The sequence below is a fragment of the Salvelinus namaycush genome, chromosome 1 (genome assembly GCF_016432855.1).
Source record: "Salvelinus namaycush isolate Seneca chromosome 1, SaNama_1.0, whole genome shotgun sequence".
NCBI lineage: Eukaryota > Metazoa > Chordata > Actinopteri > Salmoniformes > Salmonidae > Salvelinus > Salvelinus namaycush.
This window is the reverse complement of record NC_052307.1, coordinates 18,731,538-18,749,260: the sequence shown is the minus strand read 5'-3', so window position 1 is coordinate 18,749,260 and position 17,723 is coordinate 18,731,538. Positions and strand designations below refer to the sequence as shown.

Below are 17,723 nucleotides of genomic sequence, written 5' to 3'. Positions count from 1 at the left end.
AAATAAAAGCTGAAATAAATCATTCTCTCAACTATTATCCTGACATTTCACATTCTTAAAGAAAGTGGTGATCCTAACTGACCTAAAACAGGGAATTTTTAGTAGGATTAAATGTCAGGAATTGTGAAAAACTGAGTTTTAAATATATTTGGCTAGGGTGTATGTAAACTTCCGACTTCAACTGTACATACATTACATACATATACAGTGCCTTGCAAAAGTATTCATCCCCCTTGGCACATAGGTTCAGTACTGACCCACTGGAATTGTGATACAGTGAATTATAAGTGAAATAATCTGTCTGTAAACAATTTTTTGAAAAATTACTTGTGTCATGCACAAAGTAGATGTCCTAACTGACTTGCCAAAACTATAGTTTTTTAACAAGAAATTTGTGGAGTGGTTGAAAAACTAGTTTTAATGACTCCAACCTAAGTGTATGTAAACTTCTGACTTCAACTGTATGTTATGTATGTATTTACCCCAAAAATATATCAGGGATTGGAAATGATGCAGACAATTACATTGATGGAAGCACCAATCTTTCCGCAATATTAACGCTGATCCACCAACAACAACAAAAAGGTTGGATAAACAACATTGTTACTCAATAAGATCTGACATTCTGTACTGTCGCTTCATATGAAACATTTGATCTCAAATCCAAAGTATAAAGTACAGAGTATATAAAGCCCCCCCCCAAAAAAGTGCTTCAATACTAACTTAACTTCTTGTGAATCCAACCACGGTGTCAGATTTTAAAAATGCTTTACGGCGAAAGCATACCTTACGATTATTTGAGAACATAGCCCACTAGACAAATCATTACAAACAGTAACCAGCCAAGTAGAACAGTTACACAAGTCAGAAATAGAGATAAAATTAATCCCTTACCTTTGATGATCTTCATATGGTTGCCCTCAGTAGACATTCATTTACTCAATAAATGTTCCTTTTGTTCAATAAAGTCTCTTTATATCCAAAAACCTCATTTTTTTTCACGCGTTTTCTTCAGTAATCCACAGGCTCAAACGCAGTCAAAACAGGAAGACAAAAAAATCCAAATTGTATCTGTAAAGTTCATAGAAACATGTCAAACGATGTTTATATTCAATCCTCAGGTTGTTTTTAGACTAAATAATCGATAATATTTCAACCGGACAATAACGTCGTCAATTTAAAAGGTAAACAAGAAACGCACTCTCTCGGTCTCGCGCATGAAAAAGCTCTGTGACACTTTAGGGTCAACTCATTCAGACTGCTCTTACTTCTTCATTTTTCAGAATACAAGCCTGAAACAATTTCTAAAGACTGTTGACATCTAGTGGAAGGCATAGAAACTGCAATTTGAGTCCTAAGTCAATGGATACTGTAATGGCATTGAATAGAAAACTACAAAACCAAAATAAAATATACTTCCTGAATGGATTTTTCTCAAGTTTTCGCCTGCCAAATCAGTTCTGTTATACTCACAGACACTATTTTAACAGTTTTGGAAACTTTAGAGTGATTTCTATCCAAATCTACCAGTTATATGCATTTCATATCTTCTGGGCCCGAGAAGCAGGCAGTTTAATTTGGGCATGCATTTCATCCAAAATTCCGAATGCTGCCCCCTACCATAGAGAAGTTAAGTAATACTGCAAATAATGTGGCAACAAAATTATTTTTTGGTCCTGAATACAAAGTGTTATGTTTGGGGAAAATCCAACACATCACTGAGTACCACTCTTCATATTTTCAAGCATGGTGGTGGCTGCATCATGTTAAGGGTATGCTCGTCATGGCAAGGACTAGGGAGTTTTTTTAGGATAAAAAGAAAGGGAATACAGCTAAGCACAGGCAAAATCCTAGAGGAAAACCTGGTTCAGTCTAATTAATTCCAACACATTTGGAGAAAATTGCACCTTTCAGCAGAACAATAACCTAAAGCACAAGTCCAAATCTACACTGGTTGCTTACCGAGACGACATCGAATGTTCCTGAGTGGCCTAGCTACAGTTTTGACTGAAATCGGCTTGAAAATCTATAGCAATACTTGAAAATGGTTGTCAAGCAATGATTAACAACTAACTTGACAGAGCTTAAAGAATGTTAATATTGTACAATCCAGGTGTGCAAAGCTCTTAGAGATTTACCCCCCAAAAATCAGTTGTAGTTACTGCCAAAGGGGATTCTAACATGTATTGTCTCAGGGGGGTGTATACTTATCTAATCAAGATATATAAGTGTTTTATTTTTCATACATTTAAAAAAAATATTACTTTTGGCATTAGAGTATTTTGTGTAGATCATTGACCAACAATTACAATGAAATCCATTTTAATCCTAATTTGTAACACCACCAAATAAGAAAAAATTGAAGGAGTGTGAATACTTTCTGAAGGGACTGTATGTTAAGACACATTGTCAGACTCTACTTGAGTCTACTTGTATACACATGAGCCTGCAAATAAAGGAAAGTATACTGTATGTGTGCAATAGAGACCTAAAACAACTGCAAACATCCCTGCACTCCTTGCATTATAGTGACCTAGTTTACATATACTTGTTTGATCATTTGTAGTTCACACCTGACCAACCATCCTTTCTCCACATCCTCAGATGTTCATGGGCATGATGGGTAATGACAAGAAGGGCCAGCTGATTGTCTATCATCTCATTGAGCTCCTCAAGTCAGGCAGCAGGCTGCCTCAACCTGTGGGCTGTCCCATGGAGGTAAGGGCTGGGTTCTAGTCATTATGTCCATTTTGTATTGCATTGTTCAGTCTTTATAGTGCGTTTGCCTTCCTTAATGATGCAGTGACATAACATGTGTAAAAGAGGGGTTGCAGTTTCCACAGTTAACTTAGTACCTTAACTGAGCAATGTGAGTGAATGGTAACATGTTTATGTTACAATCAGATTTCAATTAATATATACTATAGGAAGGCTACCAGTTGTGACCATCCCAAATAAACATGTCTTTGGTTCTCTCTCTCGTTCTCTCAGATGCATGAGATAATGCAGGAATGCTGGGACAAAGACCCATGCTTGCGGCCCTCCTTCAAGGAGCTGGCCCTGCGTGTCGACCTGTTCCGTGACAGCAAGGATACGTAGACAAACACCCTAAGTGCCCCTCTTCTAAGAGACTGTTTTTCTGCATTCACTTGGTTGCCGTGTGTGTGTGTGTGTGCGTGTGTGTGTGTGTGACCGCCCCCCCCGGCCCTGTCCTTTTGCAGTGTGGCAATAGATTGGACTGAGAACAAGATCTTCTACCAGGACACTATAGAGACCCTTGTTTCAAACAAGGTCTCATTTCTCTTGAGAGTGTGTGTTTTTTTTCTTCTTCTCCAGCCCTTTGTTTTCTAAGCTAGCAGGGCTAGCCTTCACCTTTCTGTCCCCCCATCTGAAAAATGAAAGTATGCTGGACTGATGGAATGGAATGTTTCTTCTTTTATTTGTGTCGTTTTATGTATGTATATACATATATTTGTGTACATATGTCAAGAGGATTTTATAATTTTATAAAATGAAATGAATACACTGCAGTCTGTATTTGAAATGTTAGACAAGAAGTCAGTGTAAATGAAGTACATTTAGAGATTTAAAAATCCATTGATTTAAAATTCCATTGTGAAGCAGGTGTTGTAAGATTAAAATATATATCAATGCCATATGAAAAAGGGTTGTAGAATGTCTTTCAAAAACCCATTAGTGGGGTCAGTAACTTTTTCTGTTGGCCTTACAATCAATAATATTATGTTCAAGGTCAGTAGAGATTATAGTACTCTTCTGATATTTTGTACACAGGCAGAACTCTGCTTGAGGATAGTTCAACAGTAGTTGAGAGTGTGTGACACTCATTCCTTCCATATCCCATGTCCATTCTAAAAATATCCCTTCAACCGAACAGGCCACTCATCATATCACTCCTCAAATCACAAGACTAATCTCTTTAATTTGTATATGGTCACACTATCAGTATAATCTTAGTGTGACATGAGCTCTTCAATTTCACTAGTCAGCTAACATTGAACTGTATCAAGACATTACGGTGCATAGTCCTACACAATCCCTTTCAAATACATGACACTACTTGCCTTTAAGTTCCTAGAGCTATTTTATTATTGCAACATCTCATGCATTTTCTCCCCACGTCATTACAAAATGGGAGTGTTACAAACTAGTGTATCAAATCCAGGGGTCACAACTGGTCAGTGAATTAACCCAGGTACAAGTTTACTGACGTTTTCAAAGATTATGACAGATTCTTCTATTTGTTAAATGTGTACATGCATTCCCCTCCATATGTATTTGGACATTGAAGAACTTTTTATTTATTTGGCTTTATACTCTATACTTTGGATTTGAGATCAAATGTTTCATATGAAGCGACAGTACAGAATGTCAGATCTTTTTTGAGGGTATTTTCATACATACAGTGCCTTCAGAAAGTATTCACACCCCTTGACTTTTTCAACATTTTGTTACAGCCTGCATTTGATGAAGGAAAAAGGAAACCGCACACTGCTCTTGATAGTACCACCGATATTTAATAAGCTTACGTATCGGCCACACGGCCTTCGTCAGAGCTTTTGTGATTTTTTTTCATTTGCACCCTTATGTAGACCCATTACAGCCTGAATTTAAAATGGATTAAATTGAGATTGTGTGTCACTGATCTACACACAATACCCCATAATGTCAAAGTGGAATTATGTTTCTAGACATTTTTACAAATTAATTAAAAATGAAAAGCTGGAATGTCTTGAGTCAATTAGTATTCAACCTCTTTGTTATGGCAAGCCTAAATAAGTTCAGGAATAAAAATGTGCATAGCAAGTCACATAATAAGTTGCATGGACTCACGCTGTGTGCAATAACAGTGTTTAACATGATTTTTGAATGACTACCCCATCTCTCTACCCCACACATACAATTGTCTGTTGGTCCCAAGCACACATTCAACCAAGAAAACAAGGGAGGTTTTCCAATGCCTTACAAAGAAGGTCACCTATTGGTAGATCGGTAAAAATAAAAAGCAGACATTGAATACCCATTTGAGCATGGGGAAGTTATGAATTACACTTTGCATGGTGTATCAATACACCCAGTCACTACAAAGATACAAGCGTCCTTCCTAACTCAGTTGCCGGAGAGGAAGGAAACCACTCAGGGATTTCACCATGAGGCCAATTGTGATTTTAAAACCGTTAAAGACTTCAATGGCTGTGATATAAAACTGAAGATGGATCAACAACATTGTAGTTACTCCACAATACTAATTTAAATGACAGGGTGAAAAGAAGAAAGCATGTACAGAATTTTAAAAAATCAAAACATGCATCCTGTTTTCAATAAGGCACTAAAATAATACTGCAAAAACTGTGGCAAAAAAATACACTTTTGTTCTTTAATGAAAAGCATTATTTTGGGCCAAATCCAACACAACACATCACTGAGTACCGCTCAGTATTTCCAAACATGACGGTGGCTGTTATGTTATGGGTATGCTTGTCATTTGAAAGGACTAGGTAGGTTGTTTAGGATAAAAATAAATGGAATTGGGCTAAGCACAGGCAAAATCCTAGAGGAAAACTGGTTGTCTGCTTTCCAACAGACACTGGGAGACATTCAACTTTCAGCAGGAAAATAACCTAAAACACAAGGCCAAATATACACTGGAGTTGCTTACCAAGACGATGTTGAATGTTCCTGAGTGGCCTAGTTACAGTTTTGACTTAAATTGGCTTGAAAATCTATGGTAAGACTTGAAAATGGCTGTCTAGCAATGATCAACAACCAACTTGACAGAGCTCGAAGTATTTAAAAAATAATGGGCAAAATATTGTACAATCCAGATGTTAAAAGCTCTTAGAGACTTAGACTGACAGCTGTAATCTCTTCCAAAGGTGCATCTAACATGTATTGACTCGGGGTTGAACGCTTATCTAATCAAGCAGATTGTTTTGGTTGTGTTTTGGAATATGTTTTGCCCAATAGTAACTGAATGATGACTAGAGTCATTTTATTTCTAATTGAGTAGATAAGATGTTTCTGAACACTTCTAAATTAATCCTGATAAGAAAAATCATGAATAATGATGCCGTTAAGAGGCTACAACAAAATGCTACCCTCTCACAATTACCAATAACAGGGGAGATAAGCATTTTTTGGGGAGTATGATCTTTGTGCCTCTGTAACCTTCTCACTCATACATTCATGATTCATTTATGATTATCCATAATCATGGTAGCATCCACTTAATGATTCTTCAAGGATATGACTGAATGATTCATTCATGATTTTTCTTATTAGGATGAATGTAGACTCCAAAATGGCACAAGACATTATTCACCATTCAGTTCCTGTTGGGAAAAACATAATCCAAAACAAACTGCAAATTCATCCAAAAAGTTTGTAGAGTCACAAGCTTGATGTAGTCCTTGCGTGCAAGAAATACTACACTTTTGACTACTTTAATACACTAAGTGAATTTGTCCAAATGGGGGGACTAGATACATAGTGTTTTCATTTCTAAACAGTAAAACAGATACAATGGGTATAGAAAGTCACCACCCCCTTTCAAAATGTTCACCTTTTGTTGCCTTACAGCCTGAAATGAAAACACATACAATTATTTACATACAGTAGCCCACAATATCCAAGTTAATTTTTCTTTCTATTTAAAAAAAAAATGAATTAAAAGTCCAACAGTAAAATACCCTATTTGGATAGGTGACCCCCCCCCCTAGAATTGTAATTACAAACATGCTGAGGTATAACCAACTACCTTCCAGATCACAAATCAAGCTAATTGGCTTCCATCTGTGACCAATTGTAGTGACTTTGATTAGTTCAGAATAAAAGCAGAGTGTTCATAGAGGAATTCATTGCTTAGTAGTGCAATTCAAAGCAAAGAATCCACTATGGGCGGAAAGGTACTTTCAAAAGATCTACGAGATAAAGTTGTGGGAAGGCAAGAGTCGGGATGGATATGAAAAGATTTTGAAGGCTTTGTCTATCCCTCGGAGCACAGTTAAGACCATTATTAAGAAGTGGAAGGTGTATGGCACCACCCAGACCCTGCATAGATCAGGCCGTCCCTCCAAACTGGATGACTGGGACAGAAGGAAACTGATCAGAGAGGCTACCAAGAAGCCAATGTCGACTTTGAAGGAGCTCCAGGCCTTTTTGGCAAACACTAGTCAATGTGTGCATGTGACCACAATATCACAAGCTCCACAAATCTGGCTTCTATGGGAGCGTGGCAAGAAAAAAAAACACTACTCAGAAAAAGCCACATCAAGTCTCATTTGAGCTTTGCCAAAAACACATTGTAGATTCCGAGGCCGTGGCAAAGGGTTCTGTGGTCAGATGAGACCAAAATTGAACTGTCTGGCGAAATCCCAATACATCTTTACACCCAAAGAATACCATGCCTACAGTAAAGCCAGGCGGTGGCAGCATCCTGTTATGGGGGTGTGTCTCTTTAGCAGGAACTGGAGCACTTGTCAGGATAGAAGGGAAAATGGACAGTGCAAAATACCGACAGATTCTTGAGGAGATCCTGCAGTCCTCTGTCAGGAAATTGAAAATGGGAAGATGGTTCATGTTTCAACATGACAATGACCCAAAGCAACTGTACAGTGGCTGAAGGACAAGAAGGTGAATGTCCTTGAGTGGCCTAGTCAGAGCCCTGACCTAAATCCTGTTGAATCTGTGGAATGACTTGAGTGCAGTCCATGAGCGGTCACCATGCAATTTGACTGAGCGTGAACAATTTTGCAAGGAAAAATGGGCAAATATTGCACAGTCTAGCTGTGCAAAGTTAGTAGAGAAGTGTTCAAAGAGACTCATGGCTGTAATTCAAGCAAAAGGTGGTTCCACCAACTATTAACTCAGGGGGGTGTTCACTTATCCAAATCGGGTATTTTACTGTGTTAATTTAATACAGTTTGAGGTTTTTATTTTATTTTTCTCACTTGGATATTGTGGGTTACTTACTGTGTGAAAATAAAGCTGGAAAAAGTCAGATTTGATGTTTTAATTTCAGGCTGTAAGGCAACTAAAGATGAATATTCTGACTTTCTATACCCACTGTATGTCTCAAAGTACTCTCACATAAAACCTGACATTCTATACTGTCGCCTATATGAAACATTCTATCTTAAATACAAAATGCTGGAGTATAGAGACACATTTTTTAGAAGTGCTCACTGTCCAAAAACGTATGGAGTGTATTTGCTTCTGCTGTGGAAATGCATTTTATAACTCTGAAAAATGTGTTACATTCACTTGCATTCTCACACTCAACCATGTTCTCTGTTTTTAAAGGTTCAGCTCAGGGGAAAACCAATCCCTTTCAGAGCACATGCACCCTAGTGAGAGGGAGAAGTAGGAGTTGGCATACGTCGTGAAAACAGTGAATCAAGCATTACTATGTAGTAGTACCGTTTACAATCTTCAATGGTTCCTTCTCCTGTGCAGAGAGCAGGAAACCTGTTGAGATACCAAACAGATGGGGCATGGACAGTTGAAAAGGGCTGTCAGATGTTGTAAATGGACTTAGTTTGCCCTAATATTCATCATTAATTTCCTTCAGCCAATTAGGTAATGATGAACATGCCCGATTCTCAAGGCAAGGGCATATTACACCATTAGTGATGGGGTTCTCTCCATGTTGGCATACACCATTGACTCTAAGCATACACACATGATTTAATAAATTATTAGGTTGGGGGTCTTGGTCCATTCCATTCCAGTAATGACAGTCATGCTTAATTTTGACTGCACATTTTAGTGGTCTACGATGGTTATGTTGCAGGATACAACCAACCTAATACAACCATAGAATAGATACAACCACAACTCCCTTTGCTGTATGAGCTCCAGAGTGGCGCAGCAGTCTACGACACTGCATCTCTGTGCTAGAGGCGTCATAAGGCCCATAAGGCAACACACAATTGTCCCAGCGTCATCCAGGTTAGGTGAGGGTTTGGCCGGGGTAGGCTGTAAAATAAGAATTTGTTCTTAACTGACTTGCCTAGTTAAATACATGTTAAACAAAATAAATGAGTTGTGATCAAAGCCTCTCATTGGCCAATACATATCATCAGCGATCCAGGGTTTATATACTTGATTGGTCGTGATTTACATAATGAGCATGAGCTCGAAGGGGAGTGTCCAACTCCGACATGTATATATAGAAGACCTCCCCGCGCTGAATTAGAAATTACGATATGGCCGGTAGAAGAGAACAGCGATATCTCCCAATAAACCAGGAGGAGAAGAGCACGAATTGAGGAGGCTACGATCCAGTCGTGAGTGATACTCCATTTCTTTATTCCATCCTTGCGTTGAGTTCTCAGAACGGTTAGCAGGATAAGTACTGTCAATTTAGACATAAAAAAGGTAGAATGACTAGACATGATGCAAGTGCAGTAACTAACTTGTCTCATTGCGAGGAAGAATAGACATCGTCGATCGATGCATTGTATCACATGTGGTGCAGATTGCCATTGCTTGGTTTGCAGTGCAAGTCCACTACGTGCGGTCATTCGCTTGAACGACCGAGAAGCTGTGAGTTTAGAGCGCCGATGGACACGACTTTCTAGTCAGAAATTCAGAAACGTTCATCATGCTCAGAAATGCATTCAGGCAGACAAGCTGAGGTTCTAAGAAAGTGTTTCATACTCGCTGTCAACCTGGTCTCGGAGCATTTCGTATTATTCTGTACGTAAATCCGAGACCGTCAACATGTTAGGAATTTGTTAAACATATGTTACTAATTTTAGCTAGTGGACTAACGTTAGCTAGCTCCCTAATGTTAGCTAGGCTAGGATTTAGGGTTAAGTTTAACTGGTCACCTAATTCTTAACTAAACGGGTTCAAGTTAGGGTTAGCTAACATGCTAAGTAGTTGAAAACGTTGCTAATTTGCTCAAATGCTAAAGTTGTATGTGATGCGCTTCGAACTTGCAATCTTTGGGTTGCTAGACTTTTTCGTATGTCCAACCCTCCTTTTGTTTTTGCCTTATGTTACATAAGACGGATGGTTACTTATCATACTAAATGGTGCATCTTGGATTTACATACAAAATAATACAAAATGCTCTGAGACCAGGTTGCAACTAAGTGTATTTCGGTCCACGAAATGAGTGCCTTTGACATTAAGTAGAAATTGTGCACAAATATTGCATTTTGTAAGGCCTGTTATTAAATGAGTTGCCTTTTTTAAAATATATCTACAGGTTTTTTGGGGGGGGGGCAAGATTCGTTTTTCATCAAGTTGAACATGTGCTCTTTATGACGATGTCAAAATAATATGAAATAAAGTGGTGGAACCACCCATTTACTGACCACATTGCAGCAGTGAACATATGCCTACTGTACATGTTCTTCGAAGGCTGTAGAGCTGTGATGCAGAGCCCTGGTATGAAGGCCGGTGGCCCCCCTGATGGGGGCTATGGATGGGTGGTGGTCACCTCAGCCTTCTTTATCATGGGCCTCACTACAGGCGTCCTTAAGAACTTCGGCCTATTCTTCCTAGAGATCCAGAACCACTTTGGAGTCCTCACCAGCACCACCTCATGGGTCACCTCCACTATGATAGTCATGTTTCACTTGGGAGGTAAGTGAGGGCAACTTGTCTTGTTTACATTGCAGTTTAACTTCTATTTCATTATTCAACTGAAATGTGTTGCATGGTTATAGCGTTAGAAGTTAGCCAAATAAACAAACATGCTCAAGCAACTAGAGACAAGGTTGACATTTTGTTGTTGTAACCACTAGAACAATCCACTCTGGTTCCTGTAATGATTTGTCTCCTCACCTCAGCCACAGTTGCCAGTGTCCTGAGCATGCACTGTACCCAGAGGGCAGTCATCATGATGGGAGGGCTCCTCACTGCTTCAGGGATGATCCTGGCTTCTCTCGACCTCAGTCTTCCATGGATGTACCTCAGCATAGGCGTACTGCAAGGTAGGGTTGAGGGCTCCCCAAGTGGAAAATAAACTTCACATTTAAAAACAGTTTACGTTGGTGTGTTCTCAGGGTGATAAAGTTGCACGATCACCACACCAGCCCATAAAACCTACTGTACCAGTGCAGTTAAAATAATCAGAGGGAAACAAAAGGCATTACCTCGAGTGATTTTCAATTTCAGGAGCTTGAGAAAATAGAACTGAAATTGTCATCCCTGAGGGTTAACAATCATGATGAGTTTTGCCTTGTGACCTGTTAGGGTTCGTTTCTTACGTCCTTTGTCAATCATTGGTTCATTGGTGAAATTAGCATTATGACTATCTTTAATTAAATCATTCAAAAACCTGTATTAATGCAATTGCAGACAGAAGTTGACAAACAGGAACATAGCACGCATGTTTCTGAGTAAGTTCTGCATCAAACAAAAGGTCTCCACTGGTTTTATTAAACCCTAAGTCGCGCCCTAATGACGTCACTGCCTATATCATCATACTCTACTCCTGGGACCAAAACCATGCCTACAAAGCTGTATAAACAGGGCCTTTATTGTTAGCTAAACACTTAGCAGGAAATGTCCCCTTCCCCCAAAGTTGACCTATTGTGGAATGTTTACCTGGTTTTATCTCCTTCACTCCCCTGCAGAGTTCTGTGTAAGGGCATCTTTATAATGAGGCAGAGAGAGAACTAAAATACAAATGTAGAACAATACTAAACTTCTACAATGAATATATACACTGCTCAAAAAAATAAAGGGAACACTTAAACAACACAATGTAACTCCAAGTCAATCACACTTCTGTGAAATCAAACTGTCCACTTAGGAAGCAACACTGATTGACAATAAATTTCACATGCTGTTGTGCAAATGGAATAGACAAAAGGTGGAAATTATAGGCAATTAGCAAGACACCCCCAATAAAGGAATGGTTCTGCAGGTGGTGACCACAGACCACTTCTCAGTTCCTATGCTTCCTGGCTGATGTTTTGGTCACTTTTGAATGCTGGCGGTGCTTTCACTCTAGTGGTAGCATGAGACGGAGTCTACAACCCACACAAGTGGCTCAGGTAGTGCAGTTCATCCAGGATGGCACATCAATGCGAGCTGTGGCAAAAAGGTTTGCTGTGTCTGTCAGCGTAGTGTCCAGAGCATGGAGGTGCTACCAGGAGACAGGCCAGTACATCAGGAGACGTGGAGGAGGCCGTAGGAGGGCAACAACCCAGCAGCAGGACCGCTACCTCCGCCTTTGTGCAAGGAGGTGCACTGCCAGAGCCCTGCAAAATGACCTCCAGCAGGCCACAAATGTGCATGTGTCAGCATATGGTCTCACAAGGGGTCTGAGGATCTCATCTCGGTACCTAATGGCAGTCAGGCTACCTCTGGCGAGCACATGGAGGGCTGTGCGGCCCCACAAAGAAATGCCACCCCACACCATGACTGACCCACCGCCAAACCGGTCATGCTGGAGGATGTTGCAGGCAGCAGAACGTTCTCCACGGCGTCTCCAGACTCTGTCACGTCTGTCACATGTGCTCATGTGCTCAGTGTGAACCTGCTTTCATCTGTGAAGAGCACAGGGCGCCAGTGGCGAATTTGCCAATCTTGGTGTTCTCTGGCAAATGCCAAACGTCCTGCACGGTGTTGGGCTGTAAGCACAACCCCCAGCTGTGGACGTCGGGCCCTCATACCACCCTCATGGAGTCTGTTTCTGACCGTTTGAGCAGACACATGCACATTTGTGGCCTGCTGGAGGTCATTTTGCAGGGCTCTGGCAGTGCACCTCCTTGCACAAAGGCGGAGGTAGCGGTCCTGCTGCTGGGTTGTTGCCCTCCTACGGCCTCCTCCACGTCTCCTGATGTACTGGCCTGTCTCCTGGTAGCGCCTCCATGCTCTGGACACTACGCTGACAGACACAGCAAACCTTTTTGCTACAGCTCGCATTGATGTGCCATCCTGGATGAACTGCACTACCTGAGCCACTTGTGTGGGTTGTAGACTCCGTCTCATGCTACCACTAGAGTGAAAGCACCGCCAGCATTCAAAAGTGACCAAAACATCAGCCAGGAAGCATAGGAACTGAGAAGTGGTCTGTGGTCACCACCTGCAGAACCATTCCTTTATTGGGGGTGTCTTGCTAATTGCCTATAATTTCCACCTTTTATCTATTCCATTTGCACAACAGCATGTGAAATTTATTGTCAATCAGTGTTGCTTCCTAAGTGGACAGTTTGATTTCACAGAAGTGTGATTGACTTGGAGTTACATTGTGTTGTTTAAGTGTTCCCTTTATTTTTTTGAGCAGTGTATATTGTTAATCCGTAGTCTAAAACCCTGTAACTGTAAGGAGGGAGGGGTCTTAACCCCTCCCCTTCTATTAATAAAACATAAGCACAATACATTATTCTAATACACCAAACATTTGGGTACAACCCTTTTTATGACCCCTGGGTGAACCCGACAGACCCCAACCAGAACACATTGTAACTGAACAACTTGGTGTAGTTATTGATTAGCTATATTGGCTCATTAAATTTGAGCAGATACTAAATGTAATACACATGTATAAATGTAACAGACCAACACAGAGCCAAGATTTATCTTTGCTTTATTTTTAGGTTTGGGACTTTCATTTTCCTGGTTACCAGCCAACAGCATAGTGAGCCACTACTTCCTGAAGTGGCGTCCCATAGCGTACGCCATTGCCAGCTCCGGGGAGTGTGTTTTTGCCATGGTGTTCAGTCCTTTCTTCCAGTGGCTCATCGAGGTCTACACCTGGCAGGGAGCTCTGCTCGTCATAGGGAGCCTTCAGCTCAACCTTTGCGTCTGTGGAGCCCTCATGAGACCTCTTGAATCCAAACCCCATAATCCCACCAAGCCAAATAAGGACAACCACCAGGACTCCAAAGCTGCTGATGACCCGATGCCTAAGAAGCTAAGCTTCCAGTGGACGTTGCTAAGGAAGCCAGAATTGCTGCTCTACATCCTGTTTGCCATTTTCGCTGCTGCAGGATTTTTCATCCCACCTCTATTCGTGGTTCCCTATGCCACCAGCCTGGGATTGAAGAACTACTGGGCGGCGTCCATCCTGTCTGTGCTGGCATTGGCTGACCTGCTTGGTCGTCTGGCCTGTGGTTGGCTGGCCAACCTGAGGCTGGTGAGGAACCTACAGCTGCTGACAATGGTGGTCACTATGTTGGGGGTAGTGCTACTGCTGCTGCCCATTGGCAAGGACTACTCAACCCTTCTGGTCTTCTCCTCGCTCTACGGTTTTCTGTTTGGCTGCGTTGTAGCCATCCATGTGACGTCTATTGTGGACATAGTGGGCCTGGAGGGGTTCGACAGCGGCCTGGGACTCTTCATGCTTTTTAGAAGTATCGGGGGCTTCATTGGTCCACCTGCTGCAGGTGAGATGGTGTGAAATTACAATGTTGACATGCAGTAACTGAATTGCACCCATTTTCACTTTGAATGAACTAAGCTTTTAATCAGTGAAGCTACTGGTTTATTCATCCAGGGCAGCAGTTTGTGGGCTCAAATTTCTTCTCTTTGCACAGGTTGGCTGGTTGACCTGGACAAAGACTTTGGTGCATGCTTCTACCTGTCTGGATTGGTTTTCATCATATCTGGTGTGTTTGTGGTGCTGGTGGACCGACTTGTCGAGCGGAAGAAGGCCTCTCCCAGTGAAACCGAGCTAGAGGCCACTCAGGCCTTTGCCTACAAGATGGGAGTGAAGCTGGTTGTTAGTGAGAGCAACTGCAAATAATGTTACACTGTTTCAGGGGATATGGCAGTGAATGTTTGCAGTTCATGAGCTCTTGGGATGGCTTCATTCTGAGCTTGTATCACCTAGTCAGGTTTTTATCTATATTAAGCTGCATCACAGGAGTAAGTAATGGAGGGTGTACCTGGTCATTCACCATTGTCAAGTTCCCGGTTTACATATGTTTGACCAGGTTGTACAGTAGTTTGTACCACTTTTATTGACGTATTTGATGTACATGATGTATTTGAATGTTCACTGATTTGGCTTGACATTCTATGTTATATACTTGGCATACAGTATACCTGTATGAACATCTATAGGTATTTTTGTTTTAATCTCTGGTGCAATGCATGTATTTTACCTTTATTTTAAATGTTTTTGGGGTAGACCTGCTAACACCTATGCTTAGACACATCATGTGAGTAAAGTTAAGTACTTTCGATGTGCAGCTTTACCCATACATTAACCTGAATGTCATGTGCTTTAGGGTTAATGATAAATCAATGTTATTAATCCCCCTGTTACACAATAGAATATTGCCCATGGCAATCTAGTACCAGAGCTGTGGCTCAGCACTTTACATGTCACCAGTGCCTTCTTGTTATTATGTGTATTACCCTTGATTTTTCCCCCACCAATAGTCTATTCAAATATATCAAGTTAATGGTTGTGCAAATTCCTTCTATCCACGTCAAAGGTTGTCAATTGTTGCCACACCATTTAGTCCTCCCCTGATAACGATGTTTCTGAAATAATGATCAGTCTGTTTCAAAAGCTGAATTCTGTAGCTTTCAAATCTTCCTTCGCCAAAATGGGTTAAAGGAAGAGCAGAGGCGGCTGGTGGGAGGAGCTAGAGGACAGGCTCATTGTATTGGCTGGAATGGAATAAATTGAACAGTTACCATGTTTGATACCGTTCCATTTATTCCATTACAATGAGCCTGTCCTCCTATAGCTCTTCTGCTGAAGGTGGCACATAATCAGTGAGGCTACAGGCCCAGCATTTCTTTTGTTTAAAACTCTCTGATGGCAGTAACCAAGCCCATTGTCTTTCTACTTTAGAAGAATGACTAGGGGCTAGATCTGTGCTAGCTGACACCCTCAGTGTTTTTTGGCATTTTCTGAGGTGTAGAGCTATCCAATCCACAACCGGCTCCTTGCGTTATCACGAACACTGCCATTGGATGCAATGAAACCACCCAACTTTAAAATCCAACAAATCCCATGCAGCTGTGTTACAAGTTGAAACACTTGAATGCGTGATATTGCCTAGACTAAACCCCCCCCCCCCCCCCAATCCAAATGTAACAAGACAAAAATATAAGGGTACTTCTGCGCCCATCAAATGTTTATTTTTGCAATTGAATGAATAAAATTTGAAGCCATTGCATGTTTGGTGGCTGTACCTTTTATCCCAATGGGCACGAGTCAATTGTCTAGGGAATAATCGCTCTCCCCTGCTCCTTAAATTGATTTGCTACCATAATTTCACATGCTAGTGTCGTGTCTTTGGCATCATTAAACTGAAGACTTATTTATCAAATGACTATTATTACGCGATTAAACTGATTAATCATGTAACTGTAATTAACCAGGAAGTCGGGGCACCAAGGAAAATATTCAGATTACAAAGTTAGAATTGTCTGAATATAACTTTCAGATATTTTAATATCTGATCGATTAGTCTTCTGATTAATGAATCATTATTTCCCTCATGTTAGTCTCATTCCAAACGTCGTAAATTGTTGGTTATCTGCACGAACCCAGTCCTCACTGAGTCATCCATACATCAATTGTCTTAAAATTTACTAAGTAATTCACAGAAATGCATAAACAAACAATAGATAACAGAGTTTCCCTAGTGGGATAAACTGGTATCGCGGCATGGTGGACAACTGAGATGAGACACTACAAAGTTGATAATTATAACAATTGAAATGCTAATCCTTTGCACATGAACGCTCACTCATTCGGGAATAATTGCAATCAATATATATATTTACGCTCAGTGTGTCGTCGGGATCTGTTGAAAAGTTTGTTTCTGTTGGAGTTTGTCCCCACTCTGTCGTGGTTAGAATGGGTAGTTCAGAGTGACATTCATTCATGTCTTTATAGAATAGATGTTTCGGCGGTTGTCGGTCTTCGCGTTCAATGATACCGAATTCCTAACTGCAGACTAGTAATTAATATCAAAGACTTGTTCTTATTCTGTCGGTATCGATATTCTAACCACGTGGTGTGGTTAAAAGATGCAGCCATCTACTCCAACCTTGGCCCTCTCGTTATCGAGGGAAGCTGGTCTGTAACCTTTAGCCATCACGTAATTGAGGGAAGCTCGGTCTGGTGATAGAAAACCCGGGTGGGGGTTGTATTCGGAAGAGCAGAAAAAGGCTGTCATGACGCCAGGTCCTAACTGTGCTCATGAGCAGTCCTCTGATTTAGTTAAACTCCAAAGGGAATCCTTCATTAAACAGTCCAAAATCACATTACACAATTTCACAAACAGTATCATCCTCACTCATTCATCTTATACAACAATTAGATCTCAACCTCATGAGGCTATTATATAAACAGCGTTATGGTAATGTGGCCGTATTGTCTCCCATGAGTTTCACAAAATTGTACCAAACGGACCAGTTCGTAGCTGGATTCTTCACCGATCTTTTATACCTTCTCCAGAATATAAATGTTGTTCGGACCTCAAGTTCTGTGAGGTGGAAGAAATTCCTTTCTCTCTCTGGAAACTCTCTATACTGTGGCCATGAGGAGATAATCTCCTCTAGGAATTTACGACTTGAGGTCGCAGCAGCCGGAGTGTAAGAGAGAGTGGGATGGTGCTCGCTGTACCCAAAGAGGGCAACGTCATGACACTAGTCAATTGTGTGTGTGTGACTGGAACTGATGCTCAAGTTTGCAAGCTCTTCAAATTGAGTCTCATACATCCTTAAATTGTATTCCTACAATGGTGGTGAATGAGTTGCAAAAATGACCTTAG

At 40.9% G+C, this 17,723-nt stretch overlaps 2 protein-coding genes across 2 annotated transcripts in view; both read left to right on the top strand.

Annotated features, from left to right (window-relative positions):
* The window catches only part of jak2b (Janus kinase 2b), a 50,778-nt gene extending 47,363 nt beyond the window's left edge, over positions 1-3,415 (top strand). Inside the window, exons 23-24 of the mRNA XM_039005469.1 lie at positions 2,605-2,718; positions 2,992-3,415. Of these exons, the coding sequence (XP_038861397.1) occupies positions 2,605-2,718; positions 2,992-3,099 (222 nt within the window). The 3' untranslated portion in view covers positions 3,100-3,415. The remainder of the gene's footprint in view (positions 1-2,604; positions 2,719-2,991) is intronic.
* Positions 3,416-6,679: 3,264 nt separating this feature from the next.
* On the top strand, positions 6,680-15,615 carry zgc:114041 (uncharacterized protein LOC574425 homolog). The gene is made up of 4 exons (XM_039005347.1): positions 6,680-10,614; positions 10,821-10,964; positions 13,581-14,369; positions 14,520-15,615. Exons 1-4 carry the CDS (start codon positions 10,377-10,379, stop codon positions 14,726-14,728), a joined length of 1,380 nt encoding a protein of 459 aa, XP_038861275.1. The 5' UTR covers positions 6,680-10,376; the 3' UTR covers positions 14,729-15,615.
* Positions 15,616-17,723: the final 2,108 nt, after the last annotated feature.

Bases quoted from the DNA above. Each gene is read 5' to 3' on its own strand.
- zgc:114041 (XM_039005347.1), top strand. From the start codon at position 10,377: ATGTTCTTCGAAGGCTGTAGAGCTGTGATGCAGAGCCCTGGTATGAAG. The intron at 10,615-10,820 runs GTAAGTGAGGGC...TCCTCACCTCAG, and splicing joins AGTCATGTTTCACTTGGGAG to CCACAGTTGCCAGTGTCCTG. The intron at 10,965-13,580 runs GTAGGGTTGAGG...CTTTATTTTTAG, and splicing joins CAGCATAGGCGTACTGCAAG to GTTTGGGACTTTCATTTTCC.